General features: G+C 40.4%; 3 protein-coding genes across 3 annotated transcripts; 1 reads left to right on the top strand and 2 right to left on the bottom strand.

Annotated features, from left to right (window-relative positions):
• Positions 1 to 2,731: 2,731 nt before the first annotated feature.
• Positions 2,732 to 12,959, bottom strand: LOC145480584 (uncharacterized). Its single transcript, XM_081458851.1, has 14 exons — positions 12,284 to 12,959; positions 12,015 to 12,101; positions 11,300 to 11,398; positions 10,261 to 10,402; positions 9,737 to 9,837; positions 8,578 to 8,777; positions 7,930 to 8,044; positions 7,167 to 7,306; positions 6,369 to 6,530; positions 5,384 to 5,536; positions 4,638 to 4,751; positions 4,070 to 4,126; positions 3,445 to 3,622; positions 2,732 to 3,118 (listed from the first exon to the last, which is right to left on the bottom strand). Exons 1-14 carry the CDS (start codon positions 12,366 to 12,368, stop codon positions 2,973 to 2,975), a joined length of 1,779 nt encoding a protein of 592 aa, XP_081314977.1. The 5' UTR covers positions 12,369 to 12,959; the 3' UTR covers positions 2,732 to 2,972.
• A 140-nt stretch (positions 12,960 to 13,099) lies between these two features.
• Positions 13,100 to 13,558, top strand: LOC145480508 (uncharacterized). The gene has a single exon (XM_081458751.1). It carries the CDS (start codon positions 13,100 to 13,102, stop codon positions 13,556 to 13,558), a length of 459 nt encoding a protein of 152 aa, XP_081314877.1.
• Positions 13,559 to 14,517: 959 nt separating this feature from the next.
• LOC145480588 (uncharacterized) lies at positions 14,518 to 17,145 on the bottom strand. Its single transcript, XM_081458858.1, has one exon. It carries the CDS (start codon positions 16,846 to 16,848, stop codon positions 16,048 to 16,050), a length of 801 nt encoding a protein of 266 aa, XP_081314984.1. The 5' UTR covers positions 16,849 to 17,145; the 3' UTR covers positions 14,518 to 16,047.
• Positions 17,146 to 17,978: the final 833 nt, after the last annotated feature.

The raw sequence follows: 17,978 nt of genomic DNA, 5'->3' as shown, positions 1-17,978 counted from the left end.
ACGTAAGTAAGTATTGTAGAGCTGTGTTTTGTAAATTAAAATTATTAGAAAAAAAAAATGACAGACCCCCACGTTAAACAAGTGTATCGACCTTCCAGCATCCGAATTGCAGATATAGGGATCTTGAAAATGACGACGGCGACGCCGGGGACAACGCCAAAATTAAATTTGTCCAGGATGCCTATGGCTCTAAAACCTCGCTCTGGCTAAATATGTAATGACAGCGTTTAATTCTAAATGGAAATACGAAAAATTAGCAGTTCGACTCATCGTTTCTTGTTCGCAGTCATTTTGCGTTGCTGATTTGTAATGGAAGGACTATGAAATCAGTACAAAGGTTTACTGGACACCCTTGCACAGCCTTTGTTTTGCTCATCAAAACTTTTGTTTGGTGGTACTCATTGACGTCGTGGTTTGCTCCAGACTCCGTCCACACTACGCTGGAGGAATTTAAAAACGCATACGGTTAGGCCCACGGTCCAGAGTAATCCGTCACGAAAACGCTTTTAGAAAACGCTCTTGACTTCAAAACGGAGGAATTAGAAAACGCCGGTTTTGAGGTTTCGTGTGGACCTTTTCGAACACGATAGGATCAGGAGAACCACATGATTTCCCTGGCCGATATTTCCTCAAACAAAAATATAAAACGATCTCTGATTGTTGCGTTTTTAAATTGCTCCGGTGTAGTGTGGACGCTTCCTAGGTTCCTAATGAAGTCAATAATCAGACTGCGTGTTTCAATGAGTCCAAAAAGCAAAAAGTCGAAGGACTGAGGTCCCGCGCAAAGGAGAAATGCACCAAAAATAAACATCGTAAACAAAATAAATATTTAGGAGTGGAACTCTTTAAGGACCTCGATCAAGTTAAATATTTGTAATATGTTACTAGTATTGTCACGAAGCTAACCCGGCAGCTAAATAAAGTTTTACTTTACTTACTTTTACTGTCAGATTTATCAGAAGGAACCTGCATTGTTGCCCCGAACACATTTAAGAAAAACTCTTGTTATTTTTCAGTAATAGACCATCTGTGTGGGATTCACATACCCAAAAGGAAACTCATGACATCCAGATCTAAGGTGCACAACTACAAGCCGCTCGTTTTGTTAAACATTTTTATTATTCCCCTAAAACACAATCGGGAGCCTGTTCACAGGCTAAGTTGGCAGAGATCTTGTATACGAATTGAGAAGACGTCTACGCCACCCTTGCCATGCTTCAATATACAGGCAATATTTGTGTCAAACCTTTACACCTGCAAATCCTTTTCTGACCTTTTCTGTGCGGCAACGTTTTTATGTCTATGAAGGATATAACGTGGCTTTTGAATTCAGTTAGGTCTTTATGACGACCTTCATTAAGTGGCACACAAACGTTTCCCTTGTGTAGTCTCTCGTTACTTACACAACCGTCTTCTCGAGCGGTATAAAATGACACCAAACTCTAACGTGTGCTGTCGTTTCAGCCCTTTTGGACGAAATTCGTTCAGACCTTTTATACGAAAGCCGGATTCGGGATATGGTGTGTCATATTCTCTTGGTCTGCTGCACTGCCAAAAATGATCGGTCGACAAAATGGACAAAAATAACACTGAAGCTCATAGTCCTTGTGCAAAGTTTAACCATGTTCAATTGACTTATTCCTATAATTTGTATCACAATTGTTTGGACCTATAGTGCCATGAGATCCACGAAGATCAAAGATATCAGAGGTCAAGAAAAAGACGAAAAAGACCAGAAAATGGTGTCACGTCTGCCACGATTTGATGATCTTTTTTGTACGACTATATTTACTATTTACTATTTACTTTGAATGAATGCCATCCTTCCAGTTCAAAGAACGTTCACTTATCACGGAAATCTAATTGGTAAATCACGCATCACGTGTATGTAAAATAGCAAATCACGCATCACGTTATGTCCTGTTCCGCGTCACGCGGTTAATGTGGTCTCAATCACACATCACGCTGCTAATTTTAGGGCGATCACACGTCACCAAAACCCTCTGCCACCCTCCGGTTAGCCTGAATATCACTCTGGTTAGCTTGAATATCGCTCCGGTTAACCTGAATATCACTCAAGTTAGCCTAAATAACGCTCCGGTTAGCCTGTTTACTGTTAGCTCTCAAGGGTGGAAATGGTAACACGATTTAGTTGAAGTCTACAGTCTGCAGTCTGCATTTTATCCCCGGTCGACAGTCTTCGTTTTACACTGACCGAATGATGAATGCACTCCAGCATGCAAGTTGCAGGTGCAAGTTGCATAAATAAGCAACACTTCCCTGAGGATGTTTCACGTGAATAATGCACGTGGGATGCACGTGGCAATTCGTTTGCAATTTATTTTAGTACGAGACAAGTTCTACGGAAAAATGTTTCGTTCTGCGGGGCTCGGCTGGGGGTTTGAAACAAAATTAACAAATCGTCTGTTGGACGTTTGAACGATTTATTTTGTATTATTACCTACAGGTAGCAAAAGCGTACTCATAAATTATTGGGTAATGAACTTTAAAACTCCTAAAAAACCGGTTTTTTCGAACAGTTTTCTGTTCTTTTCATATCGTTTCCATACGATCTGGTAATAACTCGATCGCGAGGCGATTTCCTCCACCTTGGTGAGAAAGGAATTTTAGTCACACTACCAAACGAGACAAACGAACTCACTGCAGTTCCTTTCCAAATTTCTTACCATCACCACCTTGTTAATTTCATATGCAAGTTTCCCCGCCCCCCTCCCCCGCTCTCTCCTCCCCCCTCCCCCTCGTGGCATCTCGAGTAAATTACAGGAACCCACTGGGTGTGTAGCATACGTGACAATCGATGAACGCAAGCGATCTCGCGGGAAACAGCCTTTAAAGATAGTTCGCGTTGTAATGAGGTCACATATCGTCTGGTCTCCGACTCTGTAGTATGATGTAACTGACGCCTTGACGCGACACAGCGTTATACTTTGTTAAACTTTCTGCAAACCGCCTCATCTGCTAAACTGTCTGAAATCTCCTTTCTTCTTTTTGCTGAATATCTTGGCTTTCTGTTGTAATTTCGAGCTTTTATATCCTGCACCAAAGCCACCGCCACCGCCTCGTCTTTGAATTCGCTCTCCTTTGCTGCTGTGAACATCTGGGAGAATTCGTTAAGGTATAAAGAGACAAAGGTTGTTTACCATTTACACAAATATTCCAGAAATTTCGGTCAGTATAAATAGTACGTCGTTTAGCCCCCAGTCGATTAGCCCCTAGCCGTTTAGCCCCAAACCAGAAGTCGAAAACACAGTCTGTTTCCCGTTCTCTGAGCGTGAACGGGGACTTCTGGTTGGGGGCTAACCGGTTAGGGGCTAAACGACAGGTAATCAAACATTTAGCTGCAACACTAAATTCACCCAAAGAGAATCAAACGAAACATAAAGAACTCAGTAAGACGACTTTGCACGCTGATCAAAAGGATACTTAAATTAACTCGTGGTGGCACCAGGAATCCAAACGCAGGCGCGACTCTTCGAAGGTCCAAAGCGTTGACATTGAAGATGGTCTTGTGTTGATGTGAAGCGTATGCCTGTAGGTATGATCTGTACGCTTCCCGAGCTGATTTATGAAGGTAATAGTTCTTTTCTATGAGTTTCTCTAGCTGCAAGATACAACGAACCCATACAGTTGCAGCGGTTTTCAATTGAGTGTCGTAAAAGAAAACCACAGTAATCACCCTGGCCAATCACAATACACGCCGACAATCCAATGAACCAATCAAAACTCAAAGTAAATACGTGGAGCTGACGCGAAGCGCGGGAAAACGTGTGCGAGCCAATCACGATTGGTTTTACTTCTGATAGGATGAAAGAGTGGTGCGGGTTTTTTAAGCCAATCGTAAAGCGTAGTAATGCAAAACCAATTACTTTTTGACACTCAAGTAAAAACTGCTCCAACATGAAGAAAGGGGTTTTTTTTGAAAAATTTCGTCTTACTCTGGAAACCCAGGCGGGATATTGAGAGAACACTGCAAGAGTTAAGAGGCCCGTGAATCGCATTTTCTTCTCGCGTTAACCCAAATACGCTCTGTTGCGTAAAGTAAGCTCACCTGTGACTGGATGTTGTATATTTTTGATGCTGAAAAGTCGTATTCGTTGAGAGGAACCTTGAAGAAAAACACAATAAAATTACATAAAAACTTTGTCCTCGCGCTAAACAGTGAAGTGAAAATTCGTTGTAGTAGGTAGGTCTTCGGGTAAGGCTAGTTTGAAAAAGTTCTTACTGGATAAATGAATGAGAGTCTGCAGGTTTTGTGCGCAAACGTCTTCTGTTTTTGCTCCGAGAGCAGAAAAAAGGTAAATTTTCTCAGAATTGAAATCAAACTCGCGGTGTTTGTCATAAGGTTTGCACGCGCTGAATGAACGCGTAAGCTTTCAAGTTCCAGGGATTTGTAAGAAATAGTTAACTCTCGGTAAAATAAGTTTTCTAAACAATGGAATTTGGTTTTAGCTTGTTTTTGAGTTGGAGAGCAAGGGTTTGAAAGAAGAATGTCAGTGCATATGTCGCCTACATGTAGAGCACATACGTTAAACAGTGCGCACGAAAGTCATTTCAATCAACTTTGAAAAAATGATCTTGGAAACCCCTTTTAAAACGGTTACACTTCTTAAACTGACCTTCGCCTGCTTTAGATATCTCAAGAATGCAAGCTCCTCTGGTAACAGCAGTAGCAAGGCATGGCCACGACCATCGCTTCCACGTGCTGTTCTTCCTACACGGTGAATGTACTCCTGTCAGAGACAATGAAAAAGAAGCCATCAATCTGAGATGCTTCAAGTCGCGTGAGTTGTTATACGCGGCATTGTTTGGACTCTGCGATTTTGTGGCGGAAAATTTCAGGTGACACACTGTAACGTTATAAGTCAAAAGCAAAACATTAAGTCTAAGGCGAATCTACGGATGAACCCATGGGACTAGCATATATTCAATGAGATGGGACCTTTTAGAACAGGTCTTCCACCCCTTCTTTCCTTTTGTTTTTTGTTTTTTGTTTTTTGTTTTTTGTTTTTTGTGCGTGCGTGCGTGTGTGTGTGTGTGTGTGTGTGTGTGTGTGTGTGTGTGTGTGTGTCGGGAGGGGGGGGGGGTTAGTTCGGTGGAAGGCGGAGACTTAAGCATATACATGTACGTCTCTCCCAAGCTACATCAGCTAAAAATCCATCCATCCTTAAGTCAAGCAGCCCTTGTCAGGGAGATCCTCAACCATGTTTCATACAAAGCAAAAGATCACAGTGTACGTTGGTGTACACTCTTTTGCCATCATGGTCATTTCCTGGTCTTGATTGTGAGATATCAAGTCATGTTCAAAAAGAGTTCTAACACGCCTAATGTTCCATGATCTTAATCAACGATCTGTTCCTTTTACCTTGGGATCATCAGGAGGGTCAAACTGAACAATCCAATCCACTTCCGGTATATCCAGGCCCCGTGCTGCCACATCAGTGCACAGCAACGTTCCAGAACTGGCATTGCAAAACTCAAAAAAAGTCGATGTACGTTTCTGTTGCTTCTGCTTTCCCTAGAAGAAACAAATATGTTGGTCATTATACCACAGAGCATGGCGAGTGCACCATTACACGTGCATAAAGATGTGCATAAACTGAAGGAAGCCTTATTATATGTATAGTTCCGTGAGCAGGCAAGATGAACCAACTCCTGCACTGTGATTGGTTAATCAAGCGGGCAAGATGGTGCTATCTTGCCTGCTAGGGACTACCCACTGCGTCCAACAAGAAACATTTCCCCGAAAGTCATAAATTAAGTCCTTTATTGACTAAGCTTGTTTGGTTAACATGGTTCGATATCAGCTTTGTTCTTCACGCAGCTGCATCTAAATAATTCGTATAGCGCGAGTAACTTGTAAGAGCAAAATGCTGTTGTTATTCGCGTTTTTGGTTAACATTGATTTAAATGGCGGCCTTTTTTGACAGTTATCAAATTGTCATTAAAAGTGCGCCCCCCCCCCCCCAAAAAAAAACTTTTCAATGTAACACACACTGCACTGCAAAACTGCTGTGTGTTTGTTCTCCTGCCTTCAATGTGTTCCAAGGTGTTGGATGGGCCAACAGGATGGCAAAACATGTGAAACATACACTATACAATTGTCTTGCACTGCCGCATATGAACCTAGTAAATAGCCTATGGAGTCTCTCTGTAGCTCAGTGGTTACTGGCAGCACTCCACTGGCATCTGGGAGGTGGGGTTCTAATCCCGTTGGAGACTGCGATCTTTTCTTTGTCTCACAGCCCTGACATGGTGAACATCTTTCACAACGTTGCAATAATGTTGCATAGAGATGCTGTGTGTGTTTGGCTGGGCCTTTGAATCACTCAGAAGGATAATGTACTTACATGTATGTGAGCCACTGGGAGGTCGATGTAGTTGAGCAGTTCATAGTGATACTTCACAGAGTTGCAAGACGAGAAGAACACCATGACTTTCTTGTTTCTATTCTTCTTAAGGAAGGTGAACAACACAAGAAAACGCTTCTCAGAAGGAACCACAATGTACCCCTGTGTTGCGAAGAATATGGTTTGTTAAAAATATGACTTGGTTTAATTAAGAACAGATTACAGAAGATTGTGGATTAGACGTTAAGACTGTAATTTTTTGGAAAAAAACAGGCTACTGTCATCTGTCATTGCGTTACATGTACATGCCTGCCCACTCATCCATGAGTATTTTTTCCACAAGTGTGTACTTGTACTGCAGTTTGCTGCTCTTTTGGAATTTGTAATGTATTACAATACAGTCATGAAAATTTCTAATAATTGCTATGTTGTCTTGTTTTCTATAACACTGCAACAATTTTTGATACTTATGTTATTTTTAGTGCATCTTTGTCCTTAATTGTGACAATAATAACAGTCACTGTGATTTTTACACAGGTGTACATGTATGTACAAAACAGTAGCTAAGAGTGTCAAAAATAGAACTTAAGATAATTTATTGTTTTCTGCATCAAGTATGGCTGGTCTGAAATACATTGTAAAGCAAACTAGATGTTTTCGAACACAAATTTGAAAAACAATTGCTTTTCAGATATGTGGAGCCAATATGAACTATCATCAATTTCACCTTGTATAAAGCGATTCTCACACCTTAGAAGGAAATCATTCCTAAATGAATTGAATTCAACACTTATTAACCTGCTCAAGACCATCCACTGTTGAAGTCTCTCTGTGATCGTCTACACCAACATAAAGAGGAGATTTCTTGAGGGAAACACGTGCAAGGTCTTCAACATTCCGTGTTTGAGTGGCTGAAAACAAAACCGTCTGCCTGCGAACTAAAGAGTAACTGCAGTATTAAAGCGTTTAACTCCTAACAGTGACAAGCATCTAATTTCTCCTCACAGTACTGGTACATTATCAAGCAAATACATTTTGAGAATAAAGCTACATGTAGTCATCAAGCGTGTGCAGTATTTCACAAATTTTCTGATCAATAAACAGCAACAATTTAATAATAACAATATATGTGTTGCTTTCTGCTGGCTGAGGAATGAAAGAAGCCGAAAACATTATTCTCCCACACATCTGGGAGTGTGGGTGCTAGTGTGTGAGGGGTCAGGTCACATGGTTTGTCGTTGTTTGCCAGTTTTCTTGTTGCCGTTCGCCATTGCCTGACCTCCCACCCACCCACCCTTCTAGCTTGACAGCTTTTTGCTTCTCAAGGTCATTAAGTTCACTCTTTTAGTTCTTGTGATGCCCTTGTTGGGCCATGAGTTTTCATTTTCAGTAGTTATTAGAGTTTTTTGCAGCATGTAATCATAGAAGCATCTTTTCCTGCTGGTCACTTTCTTGTACTATTTTAACGTTTTGCAATATTAAAGGTCAGGCTGAGTGGTTTGGCTTGGCATGGCTCCCTGTTTTGTGTGAGAACTGATATTAATACAATTCTAAACTTTACCTGGAAGAAGTCTGATAATCTGCTTCATTTCCTCTTCAAATCCAATTTCCAAAATTCTGTCAGCTTCATCAATGATAAGACACTGGAGATTCTTGAAAATAAACCCTTGTGTATTCTGCAAAATACATGCAGACATTGGGGAAGAAACAGATAAAAAATTAACTTGTCCATGCTTTAACATGTAAAATTGTACAAAGTCATGTTGTTCACAATCCAGCTAAAGTACTGTCTATTAACTTCCTCCAAGTACAAATTTAAGTTCTCTCACTTTTCTGAAGCAATTACGCTGCATGCTTTAAACTGAACAAATAGTTTCCATGTTGCTGTGCATCTGTTTTGTGTTAGATCACAGAAGACGTCAAAATTTGATAAGAACAAAAAGTGGCACATGTGTGGTTAGGCGAGAGTGTCACTGATGTTCTTACCACATTTTGACATCTTCTGTGATCCGTTACTAAACAGATGCACAGCAACACGGAATCTATCTGTTTTTAATACTAAAAAAAAAAAACAAAAAACAATGTTAATGATGTCATCTATATGCCTGTCCCTCAATACATGTGGATCATAAGTAAGAACCAATCAAAATGTGAGAATAATTTGACCTATTATATAAAGGCATTTACATTCCTCAAATTTTAGACTCACTTGTAGGTGATCCAGTAGTCGTCCAGGCGTAGCTATCACTAAGTTGACTCCTTTCTGCAGACGTTCAGCCTCACCCTTTCTGTTGGCCCCTCCCATTACAATCCCAAATGTGTGACTATGGTACTTGAGCAAGTCTCTTGCCACACCATACGTCTGAAGGGATAACTCTCTTGTGGGAGAGATAATAATCACTCCAGTACCTAGGTATCAATATTAGGTAACGTACATCAGAGAAATCGCCAGTTACATGTAAGTTCCCACCTCTACAAAATCTTTACAAAATACATTAAAGGAGGGTTGGGCAATTTCTGTGGACTTGTCACCCCAAAACAGACAGACAAATTCTCCCATTTATTTACTCAGAAAGATACGCAGGGCAGAGAAAAACTTCCTAATAACCAGAAAAGAATACAATGTACATTCAGTGTTCAGTAATGCTGACTACATGTATGCCACACTGTTTTTGAGGCATAGTGGTTTTAATATTAATCAATATCGGTAAGCTACAAAAAGGTACTGCAAGATCTCCTTTGAAGTGCTCAGTGACATCCAGGGAAGTTGTAAGCTATGATTTGGAGAAGATGGTAACACAACATACATGTAGCACAAATTAAATTTTTCACGATGGTTTTCCCCATGTGGTGGGTGTTGTCCATTGGGTATAGTTGAACACCACTATCTGAAACGCTTAGGGCAAATGAAAAATAGTTTGAGATGTCACCAGGTCAATACTAAGTGACTGAAAAGTCTATCCAAGAGAAAATGATTTGAGTTTCAGACTGTGGAAAGTTCAAGATACTGACGAGTTTGAGATACATGTAGTAAGGTTGTCAAGGTTCTAATAAGTAACTGTTTCTTTTTTCAAATGTTAAGTTGCTAATCACTTTCAGTTGTAGTTGCTGGTCAAATAAATGTAACCATCTGCTATATGTAGCTCTTAATGACAGCCTTGTACATCACTATTAACCCATCATACAATACTTGCCATATAACAACTTTGTTGGAATCTTTTTTCTAGAACAGTATAGGTCTGCAATTTAAGTTAGATTTGAACTCAGAGAGATTTTTTTACTCCTGAAGAAATGAATTATTTGTGAAATAGATGTATGGGTAATTATAAAAAATACTTAAAGGTTAGTTGAGACATCTAAACACTTACCATTTCTTGGCTTAAAGCTAAGTTTGTAAAGCAGTTCCACAGCTGGGATAAGGAATGCTAGTGTTTTTCCACTACCTGTCCTCGCTGCCCCAAGCAAATCCCTGTTACGTGACAATGATAATAATTGCTGTTAAAAACCATTATAATTATTGCTGTTAAAAAGTTATCCTGAAAATCTAAAATTTCTCCTTTACCAGAATTTGAGCTTGACAAAAGTAATTGTTCAAAGAGAATTGTTTCACCAACAGAGCAAAATGTTCATCAAAATGTCAAGTTCTCAGTGCCATAAACTCAAGTATGCGAGTACACGGATACAAGTCAAAATCCTTCAGTTTCCTGTTTAAGTTCCAATAATATCACTGACAGTTGCTCATTAAAGCACTTCATGTATTATTATAGTATATCAAGGTTAGATGCTACTGAGTTAAGTTGCCAAAGAGTTCAAATAATCACAGGTCCACAAGGACAAGTTTGAAATAAACACCCTGACATTTATTTGCGTGACTGTGAAGGTGCAGACGTACCTTCCCTTAAGAAGCGGCACTATGCTTTTGTGTTGAATTTCCATCATATCGGTGAAGCCCATGTCAGCGATTGCATTAAGAGTCTTCTCACTCACAAATTCTTCAAGAGATTTAAACTCTGTGCTATCAGGAACTGCCACATCTACAGAGGAAGAAGTGCCCTAATTAAGCTGTGATTTTAATTTGTTTTTGATTTCAAATTTAAAGTTAAATTTTAATTTTCATTTGTTTTATACCTAGAGAATAACATTATAAATATCAGACCAGGGAAAATAGAAAGGAACCTAATGTAAAAATTTCAAGCCCAAAACAGACTTAATAAACATAAATAATCATAATTGAAAATAATGCATAACTGCAACATATATATCACAGACTAACACTGAGTTCCAGAACTCTGGGGAATTGACAGCTACAACATTAGCAGCTTTCAAAAATTGAAGGGGGCCTTTCTTATTCTTATACTCTCTGACAGAATTTACACTACACATAGGATAGCAACCATCCAGTACTGGATATCTCATTGACTGGAAGCACTGTAATAAGCTTCGTCAGTAAAATGTAGAAACTAAATCTACTTTGTGTAGTAATTACAACTTATAACATCCCGTCTGGGAAAATTGTTATGAAATAGCATGCAAGTTAAGTCATTGTTTGCCGGCAAATGACAAACTGAGCAAAAAGTGTAGAAGGGTTAACTGTAACTGTCAGATAAAGCACTGCATACAATACACCATCACTAACTTAGCACAGCTCTCAGGATCTCCTAACCCCTTCATATGGGCCTACTAAACAAGTTGGTCTGCTCTGAGGTCTCACTCCATTTCTATACACCTATTAAAATGTTGTTACAAGTGTTCATACAACTGCTTGGGAAATTTGACAGGATAGATTACTTCTCCCAGCCAATAAAACAGACAGATAAAACTTTTTCACATGATTACCCAAGAGTGATAAAATTATTTTTATTGTCTCATTTGGGTGCTAAATTAGACCTTCCTTTGCAATGAAGAGATTCGCAATAAGGATTAGAAGTTACCTTCTGGTAAGCTAACACTTTCATATGAACGTTTCTGTTGCTTTGCCACAGCAGGCTCCAAGCAGCCATCACCATCTGATAAAACAGGGGGTTCATTACCTAGAATTTGAAAAAACAAATTTCATGGAAAGTCACAGGTGGCCCAGACATTGAATATGATTAATATGTGACATTGTGCTGTTGGTGATTGTGTTATGATTTCAGCCATGGTGGTCTAAACCATCACAAAGAATAACTCAACTAAATGGCTTTAAACTACCTCCAGAAACACAAAGACATCAAAACAATGCAATACAAACATGAGGAAAGCTACTTTTACTTAGTACATACATGTAATTTTCTATGCAAATCATTTAGAGCAATTTTCAATTCATTCTCATACATTCTTATAAACGGCTGCAATCATAATGCAATCACCAACAGCATAATAGATGTCACGCATTAATTGTATTCAACGTCTAGGCCGCCTTTTGCAAAGTAAGCAACTACTACATGTGACATTTAATTTAGAGTAAGTAACAAACAACAACAAACAACAACCTTTCTTTGAGCTATTGTATTATTTGTATTTGTAAGCACTATTTAGTTTTTCGGTATGCAGGAAATATCTGGGAGGGAAAATGTTTATAAAGTGTTCTAAGCTTACTGGTTTGATAAATCTGAACTCAACACACGTTTGAAGCCGAAAAAGGCTAACAATATACATGACATGTACCCTGGTGATCTTGAACTTTCTCGTCTTCTGCTAAATTTACAACCCCGTGGCTTTTCTTTATCTCCTTACGTTTCTTTGCCTTCGAAGCTGTAAACGATACAATAAGCATTAATTTCAGCTTAAAAAGGCTTTGGCAACAGGGAATTTATGCACAAAACAGCTGAGATTTCAGTTCTAAACGGTGAAACACGAGTCTGAACAATTGCAATCAACATTAGAATGTACCAGTCGATGAGCTCGAACACGGGTTTCGTGTCAATGAACCTTACCTTTATCGATCGCCGAATCCCTGGGTAGTAGTTTTCGCTTTAAATTTTTCTTCTTTTTCTGTTTAATATGCTTATCCATACCCATAAAGAACGATAAATCTTCACATAAATTACCTAAGCAAAACTCAACACTCAAACGCACGTGAATGTTGCCTTAGCAGCCGGGCCTTCCGGTAGTGCTGCTGATCTCCAAGACTCGCAGGCTCGCAAGGGGGTCGCGGTCGCGGTTGGGGTTGAAGGGTTGGTTGGAGGATTTTCGGCTAAAGACAATGACATTTAGCTGATCCCCTTTTAAATGTTATTTTATTGAAGTGACTCCCCCTCATAACTAGTGATAAATTTCGTGATATCCGCCCCCAAGGTCTTCGCACACATACTCACCTTTCGACGCGTATAGTGCTTTTAACATTCATATGCAAGAAATAATTCTAACTATGATGCACTAACAGTATAATGAAGCCGCCATGGTGCAGTCTCTTGATCCACATCTTTTGCTGTAACCGTCCCAAGTGCTTGGAAACTGCACAGTTACTTTCTAGAGTGCCAAGTAGCAGGCTACAAAGCCCGTAAGGGCGTGTGATATTTACCGGGCACCCCCTCAGGGCTCTCAGTTATGACTGACGCCCCTACTCTTATCCTAAAAATCAAATGATCCCCCCCAAAAAATCCTCACACCCCCCCCCCACCCTCCCCCCGCCACAGGCAATAAATAATGGCTGGCCCTTTATAAAAAAATGTTCGGCTGTGAGTGACTACAACAAACTGAACGAGAAGGACTTCAAACGCGATACCGAAAGTGCTCCTTTTCATGTAGCTATGATTTTTGATGATCCGGACGACACGCTACGGATGTGGAACAAATTATTTCTACAAATTGCAAACGATCACGTGCCGATGAAACGGTCAGAGGAAACTATCGTCCTCTCTATTCTTAGCATACCAAGCAAGATTCTGGAATCATGTGTCAACGATACAATTATAGACCACGTGCTGAACTTTAATCGTCTGGCAACAGATAATCAGTGGGCATATCGAAAGGGCTACTCCACCGAGCTCCTCCTTGTCCACCTGACAGAAACTTGGAGAGATGCGATAGACTCAGATCTCGTGGTGGGTGCTGCATTTGTCGACTTTAAGAAAGCCTTTGACTGTGTAGATCATGACGTCCTATTAAACAAGCTTCAATGTCAATTTGGAATACGTGGCCTCTTAATAGATTGGCTGACGAGTTACCTTACATCTAGGCTGCAGTACACGGCCCTAAACGGGCAATGATCCAGATTCTGATCGGTGTCTTCCGGTGTCCCACAAGGAAGTGTCCTGGGTCCCACTCTATTTATTCTCTACACAAGCGATTTCGTGGCGTCAGTTCAGTCTGGGACCGTCCATATGTATGCTGATGATACGACCATCTACTACATAGGGAGGAGCGTAGACGAGGTCGCCGCTGCGCTAAATCAATCCCTAACCGAGTTGTATGCGTGGTGTGTGAGAAATAAGCTGACCCCGCACCCGAAAAAGTCCGAATACACGCTAATCCACAGAGGATCCTTTACAGGCCCCCACCCACCCATATACCTTGGAAATAACATTCTGGAACGGGTCACACAAAATCGACTCTTGAGTGTCGATATTGACGATAAATTGAACTGGTCAGCACATATTAAGGGACTAAAGAAGAGCTTCGTCAACAAATTGAGTCTCATAAAGAAGAGCAGATTTTTACCTAAGCAAGATCTCTTAAACCTATATTTCAAAGTTATAATCTCTGCAGTCACGTACGGTATATCCGTATGGGGAGGCACGAATCGCTCAGATGACTGCGACTCACTCGAAAGACTACACTCCAGAGCAGCAAGGCTTATTTTCAATTTTCCTAAAGACCTACCATCAGTTGAAGCCCTCACCAGGGCCAAATGGGACACTCTAAGAACCTATTATAAGAAATCCATTCTGAAATTAATTTATAAAATGTACTACAATGATTCAACACACTGTATGACTGCACATATTGCAAAATCACAGTCCTCCTATAATCTAAGAAACAGCCTTAAGCTGGAAATCCCTCATTTTAAATCAAATATCAAGAAATCCTCCGTATCTTACAGAGGTACAATTCTGTGGAATTTTCTACCGATTGGATGCCGAATGGCGAACAGTGTAAACAGCTTCTTTAAGACGATCAATAATCTTACTTTGGTCACGGACATTAGCTTTGCGAATATATACTGCAGAAGATGACTCGACTGCCCATTGGTATACGTTTATTAGTCACATAATTTTAATAATTAGGTAATTATTATTAGCTACAAATTTTTATGTAAACTAGATTACACCTTACATTGTAAATTTTTTTTTTTTGTTAATTCTTATTTTGTAATTATTCTTTATTGTTTATTTATACACGACCCCACAAGCTGCAAGCTTAATTACTTATCGTGTTTAATTAAATAAAGGTTACTTTCTTACTTACTTAGTGACCAGTCACTCTCACTTACAACTGACCTACAATTTGTTTTGTGCCCCAAAGACATCTTGATCAGCGAAAATAGCCGTTAAGTAAAACATTCCTTCTCTCTTCCTCAGTGTGCCCGCATTTTGGAGAGATGTCATAAATCTATAACATTAAATCTGTTTACTTTCTGAACGAAATTGTGTCGGGTTTCTTCCTCTTTACTCTTTACTTACTGAAAGCAATATGATATATGGGAGCCAATTTTACCAGTCCATTTCACATCATTGGATTTATTTTGAATCTCGCTTTTATTTTAAACATTAAATTTGGCGACCCCAGCTATTGTTTTAGAAGATATAGCGGTCTTTTCCAATAGGGGTATCGTACGTCTTGCAAAAATTCTTTTTGTCATAAGGTCATAATGTATACATGCATGTGACCGTGTCTATTTGATAAGAGACGCTTGTATTTTTGAGGTCATTAGTTACTCCCAGTATGCATCTGTGTTATGGTCTCTTGTACACTGTTACTCAAAAAGAAACTTACGAGTTATTACGAACGCAATGTACCGGAGGTGTATATAGAGAAAATGACAAACTATACTATATATTTGCATGATCCCTTTCGAGTAGTGATCAGTAGTTAACAGGCGGTTTCCGATTTTCTCTTTGCGTCAAAACAAGTGCTCGGGCAAAACTTTTCACATGAGAGATTAGTTTTAATTACACACGCACGTTCACTTTCTATCACACTCATTTTCTGAATGAAAAGTTTTGTACGAGAAATCGCTATAAAAAAGAGGCAAAAGGTAACTCGGAAATGGCCAGGTGTCATTTGCAACTTTCTTTTTAACCATAACCTTTTTACGGCGCTCTCTAGTAAGATAAGCCTTAAACCAAGGGGGGAAAAAATCCCTGTCCTTGAGCTCCTTAGGAAAGATTGCATTACGAGCTGATAGGACGTCTTCTTACGTCTACACTAGCCTACGAGCAGGCTCATCTTTGAGCGGCACACGCGCGAGCGGCCAAGAGCAAAGCGGTGAAGAGGCGCCAAGAAAGTCACTTTCTCGTCTCGCGGCTTCGCCACTCGATTTTACGCTCGCGGCTAAGCCGGGCACGCTTGTGCTCTAACGTGAGGCTGCACGCAGGCTACGTCTACACAGGAGGACACCCCTACCACACTCCTTTCGTCCTTCTTTTGGAATTCCTCTTGGAAGCCTTTAGCCGCGAGCCGGAGTGTGTTAGCAATATTGTTATAGCATTGTAAACATTTATTCCGCTAGTCTTCACAATTTTTGAGGGATTTTCACTCATTTGTCAGATGTTAAGCTGTCGAATATTACATCAGTGTCAAGAACGCCAGGCGAGGAATGCCTCTTGTTTCTCAAGTACCGACAGCCATGCAACTCTTCTCCCCAGGATAACGTCGGTTTCTTCGGCTCATTATCGTCCGAAGTTCGGTTATGGCCTGACTTCTCGTCACCCACTCGTTTTCCATCGTTGTTAGTCAACTTCTCATGTTTTGGAACTTTCTTAAATTCGCTCTTCCTCTGCCTATCTCCTGGCATATGTCCGATCGGAAGGGTCGAGCTTCGTTGACGCTGTCGTGTCGTCGTTTCCTTTTCATGGTTGCTCTCGCTGGCTCTTCGTACACGAGTCGGAAAGCCGTGTTCCGACAATGGTGGAAGAGGACTCCGACCAAATTTCGAACACCTCTGTTTTGAGATAGCCGTCGATTCTTCGATTATACTTGGTAACTGAAGAAAGCCCTGTTTCTTAGTGCTGTCTACAAGTGCAGCTTGTACCTTTTTCTCTGCATTTTGGTGCTCCTCTTCGGCCCCGACAACAGTACAGAGGGTGGTTTCCTTTGACCTATTTTCTTCATCGCTTTCAGATGACGATTCTTCGCTAGGATGTGTTAAATTGTAATGAATCGTTCTCCAGGTATATCTTTCAGTCAGGATTTTCGAAATGGTGGAATGATGTTCGATATCCAAGCGGCGGAGTTTCTCGTTGAGTTCAGCGTTTGATTTTTGTCTGACTACTTTGTAGGATTTCGAACTTTGTCGCGAAAGCCCTGGATCAGTTCCCGTGCGGTAATATCGAGACATTTCCCCCTTGAATGCTAATCAACACTTTTGTTGAACTATAGATGGTGCAGTGCTTGTAGAGAAGCGACGTAGTGTCCTCGTAAACATGGAATAAAAACTCCGACCCACAACTGCGTTGGTATTGTAAACAAAGAGCTTTGAAGATCAGATTTGACCAGATTTGGCTTCCAAACAAGTTAGATTTCCACGTTCGCAGGGTTTTTCATTGACTATCCAGTCAGCGCCTTTTCGAACAACGATAACTTTGTTTGCAAACATGTGTTGAGCTGCGTAATTCAAGAATGCTCTTCAAGATTGCGCCTCTAAACTTTTGACGCCTTGGACTGCTGAATCAAAACAGACCGCTTTTGACAGATGCGATTGTTTTTCCATCTGGACACATGTCTCGACTCGGCCACAAAAAGTGTTCTCGTTTTGGTTTAGAAAAAAAAGCCGCGAAGTAAAGTTTATACAGTGTTGAATATCCCCGAACTGTCGCTGGGTTTTTTAGCAGTTTGGAACAAATAATGTTTACGTGCTTAGAAACCTGATGACAGATGGTAGCCCAGTGAAACATGAACCTTGTGAAAACACTGAATCATGCTTTGCTTACTGTGGGAACCTTTTGGCCACACAGATGCATGAAGCAGCAGATTTCCCGAGATTTGTTTTGTTGCTCTTTGTGAATTGTCTTACCAATAGACAAAATAAAGAAAGCTACGGTATTATTGAAGGAATGCAATGATTAATTAAATCTAGGAATCACGAGGTTCGCAAGGAGAGTGTCGTAGTACATCTGTGGTTTGTGTACGTGGCTGATGAACACCACGAGTGATCCTGTCTGAGCGTTCAAGGGATTCACACATCCGGGTCTGATTTCTTTCTTTTCGCAAGTTAACCTGTGCATCTAATTCTGGCACACAGCCGTCGTTTCGGATGCACACATAATTGGGATTAAAGTTGTTATCAAAACAACAGCCAAAAGCAACATTTAAAAATAGATTATAGACGACGGGATTATAACGCGATGGCTGAGACCTGTCAGTTCAACAGTTCATCACGCGAAGCTCAGCTTTCGTGGTCTGTGCTCACGCACATGGGGTTTCCAGGCCATCAGTCTCTGAAGCCAAGTATAGAAGTATTCCTAACTG

Source organism: Orbicella franksi, chromosome 3 (assembly GCF_964199315.1).
Source record: "Orbicella franksi chromosome 3, jaOrbFran1.1, whole genome shotgun sequence".
Taxonomy (NCBI): Eukaryota; Metazoa; Cnidaria; class Anthozoa; order Scleractinia; family Merulinidae; genus Orbicella; species Orbicella franksi.
This window is presented reverse-complemented; position numbering and strand designations above follow the sequence as displayed.